Raw genomic sequence first — 24,088 nt, forward strand, 5'->3', positions numbered from 1 at the left:
GGGCAGTATCTATTTGTGGTAGAGGCTGTGGTAGTTGTTGTCCATTAGTCCTTCGGAGTAACCTTCCCCTTGTGTCTTTGGTTTTCTTCATTATCCCTTGCCCAAGATGGGGTGAGACCAGTTGAGTATCTTAGTTGGCCACTGATAAGCTTTAAAGACCCCAGATGCTACTTACCAAAGTAGAATGTAGAACATTTTCTTTATAAACTGTTATGCCAATTGAGCTAGATGTTTCCCAAGATCATGATCCCCACAGCCCTCAGCCCGGTAATTTGGTCCCTCAGGGATTTTGGATGTGTCTATGGAGCTTCCATGACCTTTCCTTGTACAGGTTGTGCTGGCTTCCCCAGTATTGTGTACTATCTTACCTTTCACCAAAGTTACCACTTACCTATTGTCCATTTAGTGTTTTTCTCTCCCCTCCCCTCCCTCGTAACCATCAAAGATTGTTTCTTTTTGTGTGTAAACCTTCTCATGAGTTTTTATAGTAGTGGTCTTATACAATATTTGTCATTTTGTGATTGACTTATTTCCCGCAGCTTGATGCCCTCCAGATTCATCCATGTTGTGTGAGATGCTTCACAGATTCATCATTGTTCTTTATCATTGCGTAGTACTCCATTGTGTGTATGTACCATAGTTTGTTTATCCATTCGTCTGTTGATAGGCATCTAGGTTGTTTCCATCTTTTTGCTATTGTGAACAGTGCTTCAGTGAACATGGATATGCATATATCTATTTGTGTGATGGCTCTTATTTCTCTAGGATATATTCCTAGGAGTGGGATTGCTGAATCATACGTTATTTCTATTTCTAGCTTTCTAAGGAAGTGCCATATCATTTTCTAAAATGGTTGTACCATTTTGCATTCCCACTAGCAGTGCATAAGAGTTCCAATCTCCCTGCAGCCTCTCCGGCATTTGTTATTTTCTGTTTTTTTGATTCATGTCAGTAATGCAGAGACGAGATGGTATCTCATTGTGGTTTTGATTTGAATTTCTCTAATGGCTAGTAATCCTGAGCATTTCCTCATGTGTCTGTTAGCTGCTTGAATTTGTCTTCTTTGGTGAAATATCTGTTCATATCCTTTGCCCATTTTTTAATTGGATTATTTATCTTTTTGTTGTAGAGGTATTGGATTTTCCTGTAGATTTTAGAGATTAGCCCTTTGTCGGATTTGTCATAGCCAAAATATTTACCCAGTCTGTAGGTTCTTTTTACTCTTTTGGTGAAGTCTTTTGATGAGCAATCTATATATGTGTGTATATATATATAGATATAGATACAGATTTTTTTTTTGAAAAACAGGAGTATGGTGTGGTATACCAGAATTTCTTGTTTGAATGTGATTTTGAAAGGCACTTTCAGTTTGAAGCATAGTTGAAATTTGCTTAGAAGCGAACATGCTGAGGGAAAACAGAAGGGCTACTAGTTATTTTAAAAATCAATTAAACGTGGGTATTTTACTTAGCTTCTTGTGCATGAAACCAACAAGTCAAATGATGAAACAACTCAATCAGTTCCAACTTTTGGAATCAACTGGGCAAAAGTTAAACCACTATATAGATAAGCCTATATCCAGTAGAGCTTTATGGAATGATGAGGTACATCCTTCTAAAAACTCAGTTTTCTGCAACTGGAAGCTTAGGTAAGTATTTACTATTTGTGTCAGATTAAATAATACGCCAGTTGGTTTAGCATGGGCTGCTTTAAGAACACTGAAAATTCAGGGTGTCCAAATAAATGTAATTAAGTAATGAGTAATTTGAATCACAGAGGAATTTATTGAAGGGGCTCTTTATCTTGATGGTAGCCTTAAGATACCTGAAATTAACCTGCAACTTGTCAGGGATGTATCTTTTGAATGAAACATAGTATAGATATGATTTTTATTTTTAGGCCCAGTACTTGTCAGACTTAGTATTCAAATGAATCTAGTATTTTGTTTCTATATCTTCTTATCTTTAAAATGGCAATAATACCATCTATTTGAAGAGTGATGGTGAGGATTAAATGAGACAGTGTATCAAAAGCACTTAGCACAGTGCCTAGTTCCTAATAAACCAAAAAAAAAAAACAAACCAGCTGACATTGAGTCAGTTCTGACTCATGCCAGTCCCATGTGTGTCAAATTGAATTGTGATCCATAGGGTTTTCAATGACTGAATTTTCGGAAGTAGATCACCAGGTCTTTCTTCCAAGGCACTTCTGGGTAGACTTGAACCTCCAACCTTTTGGTTAGCAGCCGAGTATGTTGACCATTTGCACTACTAAGGGATTCCCTGCTCATTGTAAGTATGGGAAGAAAAAAAAATGATAGTTCCCTTTTTAGTTATTTGTTTTTCTCATTTATGGTTACCCATCCTATTTTCTCTTTCTAATCATTAACCCTTTAAGCATTTTGGTGTGGAACCAGATGACTCAGATATCTTCATAGTTGTAATGTGTACATTTAACATCTTTTAGCAAAATCAAGTTAAAGTCTACAAAGTGACAATTAGTTATAAATTTACTCAATTATTTTTGGGTAAATACATTTTCATATAATGTACTGGAAACCTATTCATACTTTTTTTCTAATTGTTTTTGCCACGCTGTGTAGGTATGAGGCAGGGTACTACAGACAAGGTTTCTCATTAATCTTTTATTATACATTCTAACTGATTAGCTTTAACTATTAAATTTTAATCCATCTAGATACATCCTCTGAAAAGATATTTTCCATAGTCTATTTATAAAATGGTAATATATGAAAATATATTGGTAAAGGACAGGAGATCCGAAGTATTCATCTCTAAATGTTTAGAACTAAACATAATTTAAGGACTTTGTAAAATGTAAGTTTGACTAAAGTAGTTATCAAAACTAGCTCTTTTCATTTAACTTTAACCTACAGATTTAAAAAGTGGAATGATTCAGAATTTTCCTGTTAAACATTTCATTTCCTCCAGAATTTCTTACTGTTCCTTGTTAAAAATAAATCAATAAAACATTCGTCTTTTAAATTTGGTGCTTATCTATTCAGAAGTATTGATTGATTAACCAGTGGTGTACTGGTAAGTGTTTAACACTAGCTCTCTGGGTTTATTAAAAAATGTTTTGATTTCTAGCATTTGTGGGTTTCTGTGTGTAAGAACTCTAACTTTGGCTGATTTCAAGCTATCAGTGTGATTATACTGAACTCGAGAGATGGGAAGAGAGATGAACAGTTGGCTCTCATGAATTGGTGCAAGCTGGCTAACCAATTCTGTTGCTGAATTCAAACTTGACTAATTCTTCAGTGCCAGAGAACTTTTTAAACTGAAGACTTGTTTAGTTATACCTTTAAAGTAGGAAAGCAGGCATATCACAATAATTGAGCATAAAGAAAGCATCATTGTAATTTAAATGCCAAAAAATACACAAACTTTGCTCTGAACTCCTAAAATATGCAAATAAAACTTGTGATTAAAAAACTACATAGTATCATTGAGATTACCCTGGAAATTGTTGAAGATAAGAAAAGTATCATTACTACTATATACTCTTGTGTTTTCGTAAAGGAACCTTCTAGTTTACGATATCTAAGCTTACCTTTTGAGTATAACTGTTCTCTAACAGATACAACAGGTTTCTTGGTATTTAATTCATAACTTAAAAAAAATCAAAAGAACTATTGTGCATAAGTCTTGACTAAAAGCTTTTTCCATTTGTGGTTCACTACAGCATCTAACCTGATTCCAACTCAAACAACTGTAACAGCTGGAATGGGCATGTTACCATTCTTTCCAAATCAGCTCATTGTTGGACAGGCTGGGCCAGTGCACAGCAATACTCAGGAGAAACAGCCAGCCACGGTGGGAATGGCAGAAGGAACTTTCTCAGGGTCGCAGGCTTATCTTCAGAGCTTTCCGAATCTTACTGCCGGAGGCTTGCTGACAGGACACCATAAGCAGCAGCAAAGTCAACCAAAAGGCACCGAAATAAGTTCAGGGGTAAGAAAACACTGTACTTCTAACTATCTCATAAATGAAATTATTCTAATACATTCTTTTAGCTTATTTTAAAAGATGCATAATTTATGAAGTATCATAAAGCAATCTTAGCTATTTTTAAATTTCAAAGGAAGTTAATAATTGTGTAAATTATATAAATATGGATTACAAACTAGAGAACTGCTATGTCAATGAAGTGATGACTTTTTATAGTTTATATTTACTTCTCAAAGAAGAAGAAAAGTTTGCCACCTTTTTTTTTTTTTTTATTGTCCTTTAAGTGAAAGTTTACGATTCAAGTTAGTCTCTCATACAAAAATTTATACACACATTGTTATGTGACCCTGGTTGGTCTCCTTTGCTCCAGGTGGGCTGGGACCAATGGATGCATCTTAGATGGCCGCTCCCTAGCTTTTAAGACCCCAGATGCCACTCACCAAAGTGAGATGCAGAATAGTTTCTTAATAAACTTTGTTACGCCAACTGACCTAGATGTCCCCTGAAACCATGGTCCCCAGACCTCTGTCCTTGCTATTCTGATCTTCAAAGGGTTTGGTTGTATTCAGGAAAATTCTTAGCTTTTGGTTTAGTCCAGTTGTGCTGACTTCCCCTGTATTGTGTATTGTCCTTCCCTTCACCTAAGATAATTTCTTGTCTACTATCTAGTTAGTGAATACCCCTCTCCTTCCCTCCTCACCCTCGTAACCATCAAAGAATGTTTACTTCTGTGTTTAAACCTTTTCTTGGGTTCTTATAATAGTGGTCTCATACAATATTTGTCCTTTTGCAACTGACAGATTTCACTCAGCATAATGCCTTCCAGATTCCTCCATGTTATGTTTCATGGATTCATCCTTGTTATCGTTGTGTAGTATTCCATTGTGTGAATATGCTCTAATTTGTTTATCCATTGGTCCATTAATGGGCAGCTAGGTTGCTTCCATCTTCTTGCTATTGTGAACAGTGCTGCAGTGAACATGGGTGTGCATATATCTATTCATGTGACGGCTCTTATTTCTCTAGGATATATTCCAAGGAGTGGAATTGCTGGATCGTATGGTATTTCTATTTTTAGCTTTTTAAGGAAGCACCAGATCGATTTCCAAAGTGGTTGTACCATTTTACACTCCCACCCACAGTGTATAAGTGTTCCAGTCTCTCCACAACCTCCCCAATATTTATTATTTTCTGTTTTTTGAATTAATGCTAGCCTTGTTGGGGTAAGATGGTATGTCATTGTAGTTTTGATTTGCATTTCTCTGATGGCTAATGATCGTGAGCATTTCCTCATGTGTCTGGTAGCCACCTGAATGTCTTCTTTGGTGAAGTGCTTGTTCATATCCTTTGCCCATTTTTTAATTGAGTTATTTATCTTTTTGTTGTGGAGGTTTTGCAGTATTTTGTAGATTTTAGAGATTAGATGCTGATCCAATTTGTTGTAGCCCCAAATTTTTTCCCGCTCTGTAGGTTGTTTTTTTTTACTCTTTTGGTAAAGTCTTTTGATGAGCATAAGTGAGTTTTAGGAGTTCCCAGTTATCTAGTTTTTCTTCTGGTGTTTGTGCATTGTTACTTATGGTTTAGATTCTGTTTATGCCATGTGTTAGGGCTCCTAGCGTTGTCCCTATTTTTTCTTCCATGATCTTTTATTATTTTAGACTATTTATTTAGGTCTTGATCCATTTTCAGTTAGTTTTTGTGCATGGTCTGAGGTGTGGGTCTTGCTTCAGTTTTTTGAAGATGGATATCCAGTTATGCCAGCACCATTTATTAAAGAGACTGTCTTTTTCCCCAAGTAATGGACTTTGGGCCTTTGTCAAATATCAGCTGCTCATAGGTGGATGAATTTATGTCTGGATTCTCAATTCTGTTCCACTGGTCTATGTATCTGTTGTTGTACCAGTACTAGGCTGTTTTGACTATCGTGGTGGTATATTAGGTTCTAAAATCAGGTAGTGTGAGGCCTCCCACTTTGTTCTTCTTCTTGAGTAATGCTTTACTTATCTGGGGCCTCTTCCCTTTCCATATGAAGTTGATGATTTGTTTCTCCATCTCATTAAAAAATGCCATTGGAATTTGGATTGGCATTGCATTGTATCTGTGGATCACTTTGGGTAGAATTGACATTTCACAATGTTGAGTCTTCCTATCCATGAGCAAGGTATGTTTTTCCACTTATGCAGGTCTCTTGGTTTCTTGCAGTAGCTTCTTGTAGTTTTCATTGTATCGGTCTTTTACGTCCATGGTTAGATTTATTCCTAAGTATTTTATCTTCTTGGGGGCTTTTGTAAATGGTATTGATTTGGTGATTTCCTCTTTGAAGTTCTCTTTGTTAGTGTAGAGGAATCCAACTGATTTTTGTATGTTTATCTTGTATCCTGATACTTTGCTGAAATCTTTTATTAGTTCCTGTAGTTTTCTTGTGGATTCTTTGGGGTTTCTGTATATAAGATCATATCATCTACAAATAGAGATACTTTTGCTTCTTCGTTACCAATTTGGATGCCCTTTATTTCTTTTTCTAGCCTAATTGCTCTGGCCAGGACCTCCAGCACAATGTTGAGTTAGAGAGGTGATAAAGGGCCTCCTTATCTGGTTCCCATTCTCAAGGGGAATGCTTTCAAACTCTCCATTTAGGATGATGTTGGCTCTTGGCTTCGTATAAATGCCCTTAATTATGTTGAAGAATTTCCCTCCTATTCCTGTTTTGCTGAGAGTTTTTATCATGAATGGATGTTGGACTTTGTCAAATGCCTTTTCTGCATTGACTGATAAGATCATGTGGTTCTTGTCTTTTGTTTTATTAATGTGATGGATTACATTGATTGTTTTTCTAATGTTGAACCAATCCCTGCATACCTGGTATAAATCCCACTTGATGATGGTGAATTATTTTTTTGATATGTTGCTGAATTCTATTGGCTAGAATTTTGTTGAGGATTTTTGTGTCTGTTTTCATGAGGGATATTGGCCTGTAATTTTTTTTTTTTTTTTTTTTTGGTGTGTTTACCTGATTTTGGTACCAGGGGTATACTGGCTTCATAGAATGAGTTTGGGAGTATTCCATCCCTTTCTATGCTCTGAAATACCTTTAGTAGTAGTGGTGTTAACTCTTCTGTGAAAGTTTGGTAGAATTCTCCAGTGAAACTGTCCGGGCCAGGGCTTTTTTTTGTTGGGAGTTTTTTAATTACTTTTCAATCTCTTCTTTTGCTATGGGTTTATTTAGTTGTTCTCCCTCTGTCTGTGTTAGTTTAGGTAAGCGGTGAGTTTCTAGAAATTTGTCCATTTCTTCTAGGTTTTCAAATTTGTTAGGGTACAGTTTTTCATAGTATTCCGTTAGGATTCTTTTAATTTCAGTTGAGTCTGTTGTGATATCACCCATCTCATTTCTTATTCAGGTTATTTGCTTCCTCTTCTGTTTTTCTTTTTTCAGTTTGGCCAGTGGTTTATCAATTTTGTTGAACTTTTCAAAGAACTAGCTTTTGGTCTTGTTAAGTTTTTCAGTTGTTTTCCTATTCTCTATTTCACTTAATTCTGCTCTAATTCTTACTGTTTTCTTTCTTCTGGCGCCTGAGGGCTTCCTTTGCTGCTCTCTTTCTACTTGTTCAAGTTGTAGGATTAATTTTTTGATTTTGGCCCTTTCTTCTTTTTGGGTGTGTGCATTTATTGTTATAAACTCACTCTGAGCACTGCTTTTGCTGTGTCTCAAAGGTGCTGGTAGGATGTGTGTTCATTTTCTGTTGATTCTATGAATTTCTTTATTCCATCCTTAATTTCTTCTATAACCCAGTAGTTTTTGAGCAAGGTGTTGTTCAGTTTCCATGTATTTGATTTTTTTCCCTTGCTTTTTGTGTTGTTGATTTCTACTTTTATGGCTTTATGGTCAGAAAAGATGCTTTGTAATATTTTGATGTTTGGATTCTGTTAAGGCTTGCTTTATGGCCTTATGTGGTCTATTCTGGAGAATGTTCCATGTGCGTTGGAAAAGAAAGTATACTTGGCTGCTGTTGGGTGGAGTGTTCTGTATATGTTTATGAGATCAAGTTGGTTGATTGTTGCATTTAGATCTTCTGTGTCTTTACTGAGCTTCTTTCTGGATGTTCTGTCCTTCACCGAAAGTGGTGTGTTGAAGTCTCCTACTATTATTGTGGAGCTGTCTATCTCTCATTTCAATGCTGTTAGAGTTTGTTTTATGTATTTTGGAGCCCTGTCATTGGGTGCATAAATATTTATTATGGTTGTGTCCTCTGGGTGTATTGACTCTTTAATCATTACATAGTGTCCTTTCTTATCCTTTGTGGTGGCTTTTACTTTTAAGTCTGTTTTTTCAGATTAGTCTTGCCAATCCTGCTATTTTTTGAGTGTTGTTTCCTTGATATATTTTTTCCATTCTTTGAGTTTTAGTTTGTGTCTTTAAGGCGTGTCTCTTGTATGCAGCATATAGACAGATCATGTTTATTTAATCCATTCTGCCACTCTCTGTCTCTTTATTGGTACATTTAGTCCATTTACATTCAGCATAATTTTTCATAGGTATGAGTTTAGTGTTGTCATTTTGATGTATTTTTTTCTTTTGTATATTGTTGACAGTTACTTTATTCCACTTAATTTTCTGTACTGAGTCATTTTTCTTTATGTATTTTCTTTTCATCTTTTTCATTGTTGTTGATTTTGTATTTGCTGAGTCTTTATGTTTTTCTTGTTTTTTATTTTGATGTGTGGGATTGTTAGTTTCCTTTGTGGTTACCTTAATAATATTTGCCTCTATTTTTCTAATTTTAAACCAGTCTTTTATTTCTTTATATTGCCCTGACTTCCTCTCTGTATGAAAGATCTGTGACTACTTTTTTAGTACCTCTTTTTTTTTTTTTAAAGTTGTCATCTTTTACAGATTGACATCTCTGTTTCCCTATTTTCAGTGTTTTAGCTTTGATTTATTTTTGTGACTTCCCATTCTGGGTTGATACCTGATTGCTCTGTCCTGTGTTCTAGTCTTGGGTTGTTATCTGATGTTACTGATTTTCTAACCAGAGGCCTTCCTTTAGCATTTCTTTGAATTTTGGTTTTGTTTTTGCGAATTCCCTAAACTTCTGTTTATCTGGAAATACCCTAATTTTGCCATCATATTTGAGACAGTTTTTCTGGATATAGAATTCTTGGCCTGGCAGTGTTTTTCCTTGAAGGCTTTATATATGTCATCCCATTGCCTTCTTGCTTGCATGGTTTCTGCTGAATAGTCTGAGCTTAGTCTTACTGACTCTCCTTTGTAGATGACTTTTCGTTTATCCCTAGCCACTCTTAAAATTCTCTCTTTATGGCAAGTTTGATTATAATATGTCTTGGTGACTTTCTTTTGGGATCTACCTTATGTGGGGTTCGATAAGCATCTTGGATCGGTATCTCCTCATTTTTAGTGGTATCAGAGAAGTTTTCTGCCAAAAAATCTTCAACAATTCTCTCTGTATGTTCTGTTATCCTCCCCTGTTCTGCTACTCCAATCACTCGTAGATTATTCCTCTTGATAGAGTCCCGCATAATTCTTAGGGTTTCTTCATTTTTTAAAATCCTTTTATCTGATTTTTCCTGAGATAAGTTGGTGTCAAGTGCTTTATCTTCAATCTCACTAATTCTGACTTCCATTGCCTCAATTCTGCTCCTATGACTTTCTATTGAGTTGTCTAATTCTGATATTTTATTATTAATCTTCTGGATTCCTGATTGCTTTCTCTGTATGGATTTTTGCAGCCTCTTAAATTTGTCATTATGCTCTTCTCTGATCTTCTTAAGTTCCTCTCTTCCTTTGTCTGTGTGTTCCTTAGCTTGTTCTGTGTTTTGCCTGATCTCCTTCCTCTCTTGAAGAGTTCTTTTGTATTCTACCTCCAGTAATTCCAAGAAATTCTCTTCCTCCAGAAAATTTCTTGATTCTTTGTTTTGGGAGCTTGCTGAAGCCATCATGGTCTGTTTCATGTGATTTGATATAGACTGTTATCTCCGAGCCATCAATAAGTTATTATATTTATTTATGTTTGTGTACTGTGGCCTAGCTTCTTGTTTTGTTTTGATATTCCCAAATAGGCTGCTCATGTGAGCTAGTTTGATTATTGGCACCTTTGAAGTGCTCACATCCTGTCACCAGGTGATTAGATCTGTTACTAGGTATATGAGCCCAGGAGTCTATTTACTTTCTTGTATGGATTCAGCTCAGGTGTCCAGGTAGTCGTTCACCAAGTGTGTGGTGCAGGCTCTCACCTACAGCCCTAAATAGGCCTGGGTGATTGGTGTAGGCACCGTTATCTGGTTGTAGTAGAGGATCGTGTGCTGAGCAAGGCAGGGGGCTGATGGCTGCCCCTGAGTGTCTGGGAGGAAAGCGTGTCCCTGTTCCCTAGAGTGCATAGATGGGTGGGTTTTGCAGCCAGACTATGAGCGCCCAATGCTGTTGACTGTAAGTACTGGGAGGCACCACTTATTCTTAGACCCCTGTCACAGGTAGCTAGGTGGCGTGAGTGGAGCCACCAGTCCTCAGGCCCCTGATGTGGGTAGGTGAGGACCCTGCTTAATGGGCAGAGCAGTGTCAAATGTCATGAACCTGACACTTCACTGTATAGCTGATACGACTGAAGTTAGACTTCAGGTATATACTCTGTTGTACTGTGGTAACAAGGGCCTACACTGTTGAAATGGGCCGACACTGGTCTATGCAGGGGTGAAAGGCATTCAGAGTCTGTGGACCCCTACGCCTGTGCCTAGGCAAAGGAGCTGTGCCTACCCTGAGTTCTGGCTTAGGGGAGCTGGCACATTATTATTTCTTGTTTGTTATTTTGTTCCCTCTCCTAGACCAGGAGAATGGCTCAGGGCACGTGACAGGTCCTGCTTCTGGCTCAGGGGATTCGGCAGTCGCTGAAGCCAGCCTGGGACCCGGTGCAGAGCGGGAAGGGGGCAGGTAAATAGGAGAGAAGTTTTTCCCAAAGGGGGTGTTTTTGATCCGCGCAGTAGATCAAACCCATGTACTTATCTTTTGACAATTGAGCGCTACTTTTCACTGGTTCTGGAAGCCTGAGTAGACTCTTTGCCGCTGGGTCTCTCCCAGTGTGGACAGTGCATCCCGAGTGCCACTGCTTGCCTTACCACGCAGGCCAACTGATCTGGCCTGAAGGGTGCCAGCTCCCACCAGGTCAGGTCTGGCAACTCCTCGCTGCTTCCGAACCATCTCTCCCTCCCCCTGCCACTCAGTCTGATTCCTCAACTTTACCTTTGATGTTCAGGGCTCCTAGATTGTCATATATAACCGATTCCCTTGTTTTTCCGGGTCTTTGTTGTAAGAGGCACAACAGAAAGCATCCAGCTACGCCGCATCTTGACCTCGCCTCAAGATTGCCTTCTTTCAAACAGATACAAGTCTGTATTATAAACAACTAAACAAAAAAAAAGAAATTTATCTTTTGATAAGTTATGCCAGCTGACTTTTAGGACTCTGCTTAATTACTTGCCAGTTTGTAAATAAAATAATCTTATTTGTATAAAATGGGTGTCTTAAGTCTGTTATATGTAAACTAATTTAAATATGGATTCTTTATTATTATAAATATTTACTTATCCAAAAAGTTTAAGATGTGTATGGTTTTCAAAAAAATTTGATATTTTAAAATTGGTTTTGGTTCATAAACTAATTTAATCTCAAAATTTTACAGTTGGAAAAACTTGGAGGTATCATTAGTACTTATCCAATTATATAGTGATATTATTTTTAAGACTTTCTCAGTAGATGAATAATGCTGTTATTTAAAATACATTCATTTTTCTCTATTTTAAATGGATATTCTGTAGCTAATTAAGATATTATTTTAATATTTAAAGGCAGAAACAAATTTTTTTTTTAACCTGAAAAATATCAAAGTCAGTTATTAAATTGGTCCGTTCAGAAGAATCTGATACCTGTTTTAATTCTGGAAATTTTCAACGAATCCTTTGATTGGTTCATATACCCTGGTATTTATAAAGTGTTGTATTTTAATTTTTATTTTATTTGTTCCCTAAAACATCCTTTGATTTATAAGTGGTATAAAACTTAGGATATAAGAAGCATGTGAAGAAGAAATTTAGGTAGTTGGTTGTATTCAAATGCCAAAGTAATATTGAGTTCTTACGAGTTTTTGGTGACATGTAATCACAGTCAGAGGTATGGATAGAATGCCCTACAATCATACACTGAGAAAGCAATTATGAATGAATTTTTTTTTAATTGTGCTTCAGGTGAAGTTTTACAGCTCAAGTTAGCTTCTCATACAAACATTTATACACACATTGTTATGTCACCCTAGTTGCTGTCCCTACAATGTGACCGCACATTCCTCCTTTCCACCCCAGATTTCCCATGTCGTGTCCATTCAACCAGCTCCTATCCCTTTCTGCCTTCTCATCTTGCCTCCGGATAGCAGCTACCCATTTAGTCTCATCTATCTACTTGAACTAAGAGACACTCTCTTCACGAGTATCATTTTATGTCTTATAGTCCAGTCTATTCTTTGTCTGAAGAGTCGGTTTTGGGAATGGTTTTAGTTCTGGGTTAACAGAGAATCCAGGGGCAGTGTCTTCTGGGGTTCCTCCAGTCTCAGTCAGACCATTAAGTCTGTCTTTTTTACAAGAATTTGAGTTCTGCACCCCACTTTTCTCCTGCTCCGTCAGGGACTGTCTGTTGTGTTGCCTGTCAGGGCAGTCATTGGTGGTAGCCGGGCACCATCTAGTTCTTCCGGTCTCAGGCTGATGAATTCTGTGGTTTATGTGGCCCTTTCTGTCTCTTAGGCTAGTATTTTCCTTGTTTTTTTGGTGTTCTTCATTCTCCTTTGCTCCAGGTCAGTTGGGACCAATTGATGCATCTTAGATGGCCGCTCGCTAGCTTTTTAAGACCCCAGATGCCACTCACCAAAGTAGGATGCAGAACATTTTCTTAATAAACTTTATTGTGCCAGTTGACCTAGATGTCCCCTGAACCATGGTCCCCAGAACCTTGCCCCTCCTGCACTGTCCCTTAAAGTGTATGGTTGTGTTCATGAAACTTCTTAGCTTTTGGTGTAATCCAGTTGTGCTGACTTCCTCTGTATTGTGTGTTGTCCTTCCCTTCACCTAAGATAATTCTTATCTACTATCTAGTTAGTGAATACCCCTTTCCCTTCATCCCCACCCTTGTAACCATCAAAGAATGTTTTCTTCTGTGTTTAAAACTTTTCTTGGGTTCTTATGATAGTGGTCTCATACAATATTAGCCCTTTTGTGATTGACTAATTTTACTCAGCTTAATGGATTCCAGATTCCTCCATGTTATGAGGTGTTTCACAGATTCCTTGTTGTTCTTTATCGTTGTGTAGTATTCCACTGTGTGAATATACCATAATTTGTTTATCCATTTTTGTCTGTTGATGGGCACCTAGGTTGTTTCCATCTTTTTCTATTGTGAACAGTGCTGCAGTAAACATGGGTGTATGTATACCTATTCATGTGACAGCTCTTATTTCTCTAGGATATACTCCAGGAAGTAGAATTGCTGGATCATATGGTGCTTCTGTTTCTAGTTTTTTAAGGAGGCGTGAAATCGATTTCCATAGTGGTTGTACCATTTTACATTCTCACCAACAGTGTATAAGTGTCCCAGTCTCTCTACAACCTCTCCTACATTTATTATTTTGTTTTTTGAATTAATGCTAGCCTTGTTGGGGTGAGATGGTATGTCATTGTAGTTTTGATTTGCATTTCTCTAATGGCTAATGATTGATTTCCTCAAGTATCTGGTAGCTGCCTGAATGTTTTCTTTGGTGAAATGCCTGTTCATATTCTTTGCCCATTTTTTAATTGGGTTATTTGTCTCTCTGTTGTAGAGGTTTTGCAGTATCTTGTAGATTTTAGAGACTTAGACCCTGATCAGGTTTGTTTTACCCAAAAATTTTTTCCCGGTCTGAAGGTTGACTTTTTACTCTTTTGGTGAAGTCTTTCGATGAGCATAAGTGTTTTATTTTTAGGAGCTCCCAGTTTTCTAGTTTCTCTTCTGGTGTTTGTGTAGAATGAATTTTTAAAATTTATGTGAAATATCAATTGCTTAGGTTATTGAAGGAAATTAAACAAGTGGACCACCACCTGTCTGTTAGTTTGTCTTACTTTGGTTGCTTGCATGTTGCTATGATGCTGAAAGGTATACCACTGGAATTTCAAATACCAACAGGGTCACCCATGGTGGACAGATTTCAGTAGAGCTTCTAGACTAAGACAAACTAGAAAGAAAAGCCTGGTGATTTCATTCTGAAAATTAGCCAGTGAAAACCTTATGGATCACAAAAGAATATTGTCCATATAGTGCTAGAAGATGAGCACCCTAGGTTGGAATGCATTAAAAATGCACAGTGGACTTGAGCATACCAACTGTCATGAAGGTGACACAGGGTCAGGCAATATTTCATTCAGTTGTACATGGAGTTGCCATGAGTCAGAATCCACTTTGTGGTAACTAATGACAACAACAAAAAAGTAGAATGCATGTATGAATACCCTGTATATTTTCGCAAAGACTATTTAATTCATTAAAAGCACCAGCATCTTTAGAAAAACTTGATTTGAGGGGATTCACATAATGGGCAAATGAGAGTCTATCTAGAGGAGGATAGACAAAATGGGGCAGAGCCTGGAAAACAAGTTCTGTGAAGAAGAATTGGAAGAACTGGTTACATGGAAATGGAAAATGGATGACTAGCTGGATATTCATTTTACTAAGTATTCAAAGGATAGTCTGGTATCTTGTGTTTCTTCAGTGGGCAGAAGTAGTCCAATAAGTATAGCATACAATAAGGGCAGATTTAGGCCACATATAAGGAAGAACAGTTCAAACTTCCAAACAAAAAGTATGACTGTCTCAAAGATGTGAATGTCATATCTGAAAAAAAATTAAGCAGACCCCAGACATCTGTCGAGGATGTTATAGGAGTGATTTCTATTTCTAAGAATAGAGGATTGGACCAGGTAACCTCAAGCATGTTTTCCAATTGCAGAAGTTTAGACTCTGCTAAACAATTAGTTTAATTCATTAGATTTTTCGACCTACATTTTAAATACTGTGCCAACCAGTGATTCTTAACTCCTCCTTTTTCTCAGAATCACCTCTGAGAGAGAGCGGTCTGGACCCTTCTTCCTTTACCCCTGAGATTTTGAGTCAGAAAGTTAGGGGTGAAATCCTGGCATCTGTTTTTTTGTTTGTTTTTAACTTTATATGTGATTCTGATGCATAGCCAGAGTTGAGAAGCTGTGATATGGATATCATCTGATTACCTTGACAATCTGAGTACTTTGGAAATAAAATCTGAGACCTCTCTGGTACCTACCTTTCCTCTGCTTACTTAGCTATTGAATTTTCTCGAGGGTGCTGTCCCTTCTCATGCCACAGCTCTCCTTTGATGATTTCACCCCTTCCAATGGTTTTAGATCCTACCTATAATCTGATAGAGCCCTGGTGGCGCAATGGTTGAGAGCTTGGCCACTAACCAAAAGGTCAGCAGTTCACATCCACTCAGCGGCTCCTTGGAAACCCTATGGGGTAGTTCTTCTCTGTCCTGTAGGGTCCCTGTGAGTCAGAATCAACTCAACAGCAATGGGTTTATAAGCTGATGGTCCCAGCTTAGACTTCTCTTGAGCTGTCTTCTCTACTGGACTGTGAATTTCTTGAGGTTAGGGTCCCTGTTTTATTCATTTTAGTATTACCAATGCTTACCACAGTGCTGGCACATAGTAAATAAACACTCAGTGAACATACTGAATGAATGAATACATCTACATCAGTGACATACATATTAAAAGCAAATCTGGACTTGGGGCTTATGAAGCTATATAAAACAGACTCCTATGACCAAATAGAATAATACTGACCAGATAAAAGACAAATGTAAAGAGCTCTGGTTCTCAAAATATAGAAATAAGTATGTGGGATTATACTTTATTCAGGGAATAAAATAAAAAAAGAATTAAAAATGAAAATTTAAATAATAGCTTTAACTTTGATTATAGTAACCTAGATTGTGTCTTATTTTAAAATTTTTACCATCAGAAATGAAATGCAAAAAATTCTGTCAGAAGAAAATGCGAGATAAACACTGAAGAATCATGCCATGATTTCTTCTCAGTGTTTGTTAAAGAAGTACTAGAATCCTTACACCTAACTAGTTATACAGTAAAACCTGCGAAAGCTGGATCTTGAGTAAGGTGGAAACCTGGCAGAGAAGGAAAATGCAAATATTTTCCACTAATAGAGAGCAGTAGAGCAATAGAGAAGTGGTAAGCTGCACCCTGTCAAAGGCGGACAACTAGTGAGACCCAGAAAAACAGCGCAGTCCTGTTGAGTTTCGGCTTTCACAGGTTTCACTGTATGAAAATATATTAGCATAATAAATAAAATTTAGAAAAAATATATAGAGAGAGATTATTTATTTAAAGAAATGGAATGTCTAAAAGGCCAGTTGCTATTGAGCTGATTCCAACTCATGGTGACCCATGTGTGGCAGTGTAGAACTGAGCACTGTAGGATTTTCAGTGCTGATTTTTCAGAAGTAGATTGCCAGGGCTTTCTTCTAAGGCACCTCAGAGTGGACTTGAACCGACAGCTTTTCGGTTAGCAGCCGAATGCATTAACCATTTACACCACCCAGGATTTGGAGTTTATGAAATCCACTTATTAGGTATTATTTTTAGTATTGAAGATAAATAAGCTTTTGCTTTTGTCATCTGGTTGTGGCCATACAATATAAAATAAAAATCTTAATAAGAAATATTCTTACAGTATTTCTGGAAATGAGATACGGAATTCAGTTTTTGTTGGAAGATTAATTCCCTCCTGGTTCAACTGAGAAAGTTAGACAATATGGCCTTTAATTCCGTTTCAGTTCTAAAGTTCTGTGGTCTGAAAGAAGGAACCCTGGTGGCGTAGTAGTGGAAGTGTTCAGCTGATAACCAAGAGGCTAGGGGTTCGAACCTGCCAGCTGCTCTGTGGGAGAACAGGGTGACAGTTTGCTTCTGTAAAGATTACAGCTTTGGAAACCCTATGGGGCAGTTCTGCTCTGTTCTATAGGGTCACTGTCTTAGTCATCTAGTTCTGCTGTAACAGAAAGACCACAAGTGGATGGCTTTAAGAAAGAGAAATTTATTCGCTCACAGTTTAGGAGGCTAGAAGTCCAAATTCAGGGTGCCAGCTCCAGGGGAAGGCTTTCTTTCTCTTTTGGCTCTGGGGGAAAGTCCTTGCATCGATCTTCGCCTGGTCTAGGAGCTTTTCAGCACAGGGAACTTGGGTCCAAAGGACACGTGCTCCTGGCTTCTTCTTGCTTGGTTATAATGAGGTCCCCTGTCTCTCTGCTCGCTTCTCTTTTATATCTCAGAAGAGATTGACTTTAGACCAAACCTAATCTTGTAGATTGAGTCCTGCCTCATTAACGTAACTGTCACTAATTCCACCTCATTAACATCGTAGAGGTAGGATTTACAACATATAGGAAAATCACATCAGGTGATAAAATGGTGGACAATCACACAATATTGGCAATGACCTAGTCAAGCTGATACACATTTTGGGGGGACACAATTCTATCCATAACATTCCACTCTTTGGCCCCCCAAAATTCATGTCCTTACCAAATATAAAACACAGTCACCCGATCATATCATAGCAAAAGTCTTAAATCAACTCCAAGACCAAATTCCAAAAATTCCACTGTATCTGTGAAGTCTAGAATACAAGTTATCTGCTTCCGAAGTACAATAGTGGAACAGGCACAAGCTAGACGTTTCCATTGCAAGTGGGAGAAATTGGAGGGAAAGAAGGGATAACAGACACCAAGCAAGTCAGCTGAACACATTACATTAGCCCTCAAGGCTTGAAAATAATCCTCTGTTCTCTGAGGCCATTTAGACAATGGCCCTGCCCTCTAGAGTCTGGGTTTTGGCTACACTCTCCAGATTCTGCATGGAAGTCCCTCAGCCCTGGGCTTCAGATCTGCCTTCCAGGCCCACTGGAATGGCAACACTGTTCGCTCGAATTTGGTGGCTGTGGGTCGGCTCCAGCACTGCGTTGCACTGATCTCCTGGTTCTGCTGCTGCCGTTTCTCAGCTGCTGCAATTTCCACTGTAACAGCTCTCCTCACTTCCTTCTGAGTCCTCACCAGAATTGTCTTTGATGTCCGTAATTCTACCAACAGTCTCTTCAGTGCAGTCTTAAAACTCTTCTAGCCTCTACCCATTCACAGTTTCAAAACTGCTTCTACATCTTAGGTATCTGTTACAGTAGCAGCCCACTCTAGGTACCAAATACAGTCACTACGAGTTGGAATCCACTCGACAGCAAGGGGGTTTATGGTTCTAGAACAATTAAAAATGGGAAAAAAAACTAATTGAAAAAATAATAGCAAGTGAATATGGTAATTTTGTATCAACATCCAGAAATATTTCATATTCTCAAATGATGAGGTACCACAGGTTTTCATTACACGAGACTTGATTTATTGAAGAGTGACTGTTTCTCTCTTTCTTGTGCATTTTTATTTTCCTGTACCTCTTATTAAGCATCCCCTTTTTGTTTTTGGTAAATAGGCTGTCTCTGAGAATCAGACTTCACTCTTAGGAGAACCACCAAAAGAAATTCGGCTCAGTAAGAATCCATACTTGAACCTGGCGAGCGTGCTGCCCAGTGTGTGCTTATCATGTAAGTAGGGGCTCGGTGTTAATATGTTCGAGTTTCACTGGATAATTTCCATAATGAGTTTTGCTTTAATCTTTAACTTAATGGAAGCAAATAATGCCTGTTGACCAAATTAAGCTTGAAATTATGACCCCCAATCTCTAAATTAATGGAATAATTAAGACACTTAAAATGCACACTATTTTGAGGAAATATATCTTATAGTATTTTTATTAAGAATATTATCAATTTATTGAATTATTATAGAATTAGGATTAAAAATGGGACAAAGGAAGTATTTGGCAATAAAGTAGTTCATATAAAGTTGGATTTCTAAACCCAAGGTTAAACCTCTAAGTAATCTAATATATCCAGGGTATTTGCTTATTTCCTGAGACATAGACAAATCTCAGAAAATAAGCAAAAGTACCCCCAAAATATATGAGCTATTCATGAGTTCAACAAAAGTGGAATTCTCATTTAGTTTCTTGGGGAGACCTTCTCAGACTGTCAGTCAGGGTATCCCATTGTATACTGTTGCCATTGAGTGGATTCTGCCTCATAGCGACACTGTAGGACAGAGTAGTACTTCCCTATAGGGTTTCCAAGGAGTGGCTAGCAGATTTGAACTGCCAGCCTTTTATTTAGCAGCCAAGCTCTTAACCACTGCACCACCAGGGCTCCCAATCAGTGTATAGTAACTTTAATTCAAATATAGTCTTAAGATCACAAATGTGGTGTGCTCTAGGCATAGAGATATTCGCTGCAACATTGGTTGTCAGTGTGAAAATTTGGAACATGCCTTAGTGTTCATCAGTAGAGGAATGGTTAAATAAATAGTTCATCATCAAATGGAATACTATGCAACTTCTTAAAAATTGAGGGATATCTACATGTACTAATATAAAATGATTTCCAAAGCATGTTGTTGAATGGAAAAAGCAAATATATGCATACTGTGACTTCATTTATGTTTATTTAAAGCTATATATTATTACATGTACATATATGAGTGTGTAAATGCATAAAATAAATCTGGAAAAATGAATTCTAAACTGTGAAGAAGAATAGAATTGAGGTGAAGAATGTAAAGAGGTGAAGTGTGAATTTCATTTTTAATGTACATTCTCTGTATTTAATTAAGTATTCTCTTATACCCAAACATTACTTTGTAATTTTTTTTAAAAAGCAAGCAAACGTTTTAAATGTGCTTCTAATGCCAGACATGCTTTCTGTATGGTAGTCTCACCTACGAATTGATGATGGCAACCACTGCATTAACAAGAATGTTTAATTTACATTTTGTATGCCTTGTTTTAGAGATTAGATTTTTTTTTAATGTTTTCATCAAAAGTATTTACCCATAGGGCAAGTCTCCATTTCATTTGTTTCAAATGAATGAGGCAGTATGTCATAGTATATTTTTTTCCCTGAGGATAATATAGATAAATGTCAATATCATATATTGGTAAACCAAAATTTGTATTCTTTTTGAGAATATGCTGAGTTCATGAGTTTTGTACTGTTTATCATTTATAATAAAGCAACCTAAATAAAATAAACGTATTATATTTTATCTTTAGCCCCTGCAAGTAAAACCACTGTACAGAAGACGGGAATTGCAAGCAACATTCTGGATGCAATCTCTCAGGGAAATGAATCACAACACACACTGGAAAAGTGCATTGCTTATTCTCAACCTTTTGGTGACTATGCACAGGTAAGTGATTCTCAGGTTCTGATGATGTATAGAAAAACTGGTTCAACTGTATATCAAGTTCACTGAATATGAAGTTGTAGTACCTGTAATATCATCATAAGAAAGGAAAATTGCACTGGTCTGCACATTTCTTGCTCACCATTTGAAGTTTTGGGACATGTTCAAGAGACGTCATTGTGCACTAGGTATTCACCTCTGATTGTTTACACCAGCAGTCAGCAAACTATAGTCCACAGATCAAATCCAGCCACCCCGTTTTTGTAAATAAAGTTTTATTGGAACATAACCATGTCTGTTCATTTACATATGGTCTATGGTGCTTTCACCCTACAATAGCAGATTTGAATAGTTGCATCAGAGACCATATGGCTGGCAAGACTAAAATATTACTGTCTGCTGACCTCTGGTTTATTCCAGTGTAGACCTGACTAAGAAACCCAAGGAGATGCCACTGTTCTTCACCAGTGCTTATAGATGTAGACAGAGAAGCATAATTACAGGTACTACTTTACTCACTTTAGACCAATCAATCAATCAATCAGTAACATAAACAGTATTATAGTCAACAGATGTACTGAGTCATTACTTAAATGTCAATTTTGCTTTGCCTCATTCTTCTTCAGCTGATTCTTAGCGCCTAAGCTGAGAGTAGATATCATGTTAGCACAATATGATTATGTGATTATGAGAGCTTTATAATTAACGGTTCTGATTCTTTCTTATTTCTCAGAGCAGTCAGCTTCTTCTCAGCTCTATCCTGTCTGTTGGAGCAGTGCCTCCACTTCGATTTCCTTGAAGCAACTCTGTGCCTGCCTTACCAGTGTGAATTCACTTACAACAATTCATGCCTGAGTATACTTTGATAGGATACTAGAAACACAGGTCAAATAGATACTGTAAATATGGTACAGCTGGCTATTAGCAAAATACGTGATAAAGTCTCTTATCATATACTTGTGGACAAGATGGAGAAATTTGGGTTGGAAGATGGTATGATTAGGTGGCAACATACCTATATTTAAAGGGTAATTATGAATTAATACAGTCTGGAAGGCATTCTCTTACATTGTTTCATAAGCCACCATCTTTGGTCCTTTATTATTTAAAATTTTAATAATGACTTTTATAAGGATATTGATTGATGATTATATTTGCCGCTGATAAAAACCTATGAAATTATTAGAGATGTTGAAAACATTTATGAATTATTTATAGTTCTGACAATTGGAAACAGCCTAAATTTCCAACAGTTCATAAGACTGAGTAAATAAATTATATCATAATTATACCAGAAAATATAATGGAAACATTAAAACTTCTGTAATATGTAAACACATGGTAAATTTTCATAATCTTGTTAATTTTAAAAGTTTATACCATGTAATCCTGTACAATTCCAGTTTTTTTTATTTGTTTCTTTATAAGGAACAAAATTTATAAACAGAAAGAAGCACAATAACTATTGTAAAATTTAGTTAAATGTATGATTTAAGCTTAAAAACTATTGTTTTGTACTTACCTTCTCATTTCTTATATTTTACTTTTAAAGTTTGTCTCGTTTTCCCCAGTTAGTAGTTTCGCTTCTTAGATTGCAGTGTTTATTGTGTATTCATCATATTCATAGAAGACACTCTCCCTCATTTACATATGCAGAAATTCTCTGATACAGATGCCTCTTGCATTACCATGCTTCCTTCCTCCTGACTCTACTACTACATTTGGTTACCCCAGCGACTGTGAAGGAGCGAATTCTCCCTGCACTGAGGGTCCTCTTAGGCAGTCCCTGTTGCTTTGTCATGCTGGTACATAAAGTGAGATTTGTACTGTCTCCCTTGTGTTCCTTAATCCTTATCAAGTAAACTTAATTGTTACAGTTCAGTGGTAGCATTCTTGCCTTCCATGCCAGAGGCCCGGGTTCAGTTCTCGGCCAGTGCACCTGAAGTGCAGCCATGACTCACCTGTCATTGGAGGCTTGCATGTTGCTGTGATGCTGAGCAGGTTTCAGTGGAGCTTCCAGACTAAGATAGACTAGGAAGAAAGGCCTGGCCATCCACTTCTGAAAATCAGCCAGTGAGAACCCAGTGGATCATAGCATGAGGTCTCCATGAGTTGGGCCAACATGATGGCTGCTAACAACAACAGTGGAATAAAGTAGCTAGAAGAAAGGTTGTCATATTTGGAAATGGAGGAAAAAGTCTAAGGAAAAGGAACCAACAGTTTTTTTTTCTTTTTTTTTTTAAAAAAAACACTTGCTATATGCTTTACAATGTAAGCATTTAATCTTTCTAACAATCTATGAGATTTAAATTACAACCTCCATAGTATAAGTTGAGTGGTAATCTTTCCAAATTCCTGTAGTTAGTAAATGCTTTCTCTGATTCCAAAGTCCACTTTTTTTTTCTATTATACCTTGGAGAAGTTTCTTCAGGCATGGAAGTAGTGTCTGATAGGAACTGTTTGTACAGGCTGCTGTGCATAAGGATCAGGAGAGATGCATGAGTCAAGAATAGATAGATGGAAATGGTAATCCCATTTCAGTAGAAGGATCACATTTAAAAATCACAATTGGCACAGTATTGATGAAGTTACTTAATATTGAACGGTCCAGCCTACAAATAGCAATTATTGATGTTGGACTAAATATGAAAGACAAAGAACTATTTGAAGGTACTGGAGAGTAACCAGAAGACAGAAACTGAGGAGGAGTCAGCCCTTAGAAGAGGGAAACCGCACTGTCCTAGATTTGTGTTTCTGTGGCTGTGGGCATGCTAGCAGCACTACTCTATGCAGAAAGCTGCAGTCCTGATGACAGGAGGGGTCAGAGGTCAGAGTCCAAGGCTGTTAGAGAGGCTGAAAAGCAAGAGGAGAAATCCTGGACAAGAGGAAGCTTCATAGAGAGAAGCCTCAAAAGAAGCCTCAAGATCTGCATATAAATGCAGCCCATATACTTTGCTGATTCCTATGTTTGTAAGAAGGACAATCTAAGGAACCTACTGAAAAGCAATAGTGGGAAGACTGAAAGAACTGAGAAGAGATTCTACTGCTCGCCGCCACAGAGGAGACAGTGTTTGGAGTTTGAGTTCAGCAAAGTTAATTCCTTACAACAAGAATTAGCACTCTTAAGAGGAATATAGTAGAATCCATAGTCTCTATAGTATATCATCCATAATGTCCAGTAAACAATAAAAATTACTAGTTGAAGAAATAAGAAAATGTGACCCACCATTAAAAGAAAAAGGAGTTAATAGAAACTGACCCCCAAATGACCCAGATGTTAGACTTAGCAGACAAGGACTTTTAAAGTAGTTAATATAAATGTGTTTAAGAACTTAAAGGAAAATAAGCTCATAATGAAGAGATAGAGAATCTGAGCTGAGAAATCTAAGCTAAAAATACGGAAATTCTAGAACTGAAAAATATAGTATTTGAAATAAAAAAATATACTGACTGGGCTTAACAAAAGATTTGAAAAAGGCAGAAAAAGGTTCAATAAACATGAAAACATTGTCAAAATAATTCCATCTGAAGAATAGAGAGAAAAAAATTGAAAACCATAGATCCTCAAGTGCCAGTATCGGACAGTCTAAAGTACGTGTACAGTCAGTCCTCTGTATCCACAGGTTCTGCATGCACAGATTCAACCAGCTGCAGATTGAAAATATTTTTTAAAAAAAAGCAAAACTTGAATTTGCTACGCACCAA

The 24,088-nt window shown here is 37.2% G+C and overlaps 1 protein-coding gene across 4 annotated transcripts in view; it reads left to right on the plus strand.

Annotated features, from left to right (window-relative positions):
• RAVER2 (ribonucleoprotein, PTB binding 2) overlaps nt 1–24,088 on the plus strand; it is an 84,188-nt gene that overhangs the window by 47,430 nt on the left and 12,670 nt on the right. For all 4 annotated transcript variants that reach the window (XM_023730738.1, XM_004369019.2, XM_023730751.1 and 1 more), the window contains exons 9-11: nt 3,706–3,974; nt 18,579–18,690; nt 20,250–20,386. In XM_023730738.1, the coding sequence (XP_023586506.1) occupies nt 3,706–3,974; nt 18,579–18,690; nt 20,250–20,386 (518 nt within the window). The remainder of the gene's footprint in view (nt 1–3,705; nt 3,975–18,578; nt 18,691–20,249; nt 20,387–24,088) is intronic.

The sequence above is a fragment of the Trichechus manatus genome, unplaced genomic scaffold (assembly GCF_000243295.1).
Source record: "Trichechus manatus latirostris isolate Lorelei unplaced genomic scaffold, TriManLat1.0 scaffold00003, whole genome shotgun sequence".
NCBI lineage: Eukaryota > Metazoa > Chordata > Mammalia > Sirenia > Trichechidae > Trichechus > Trichechus manatus.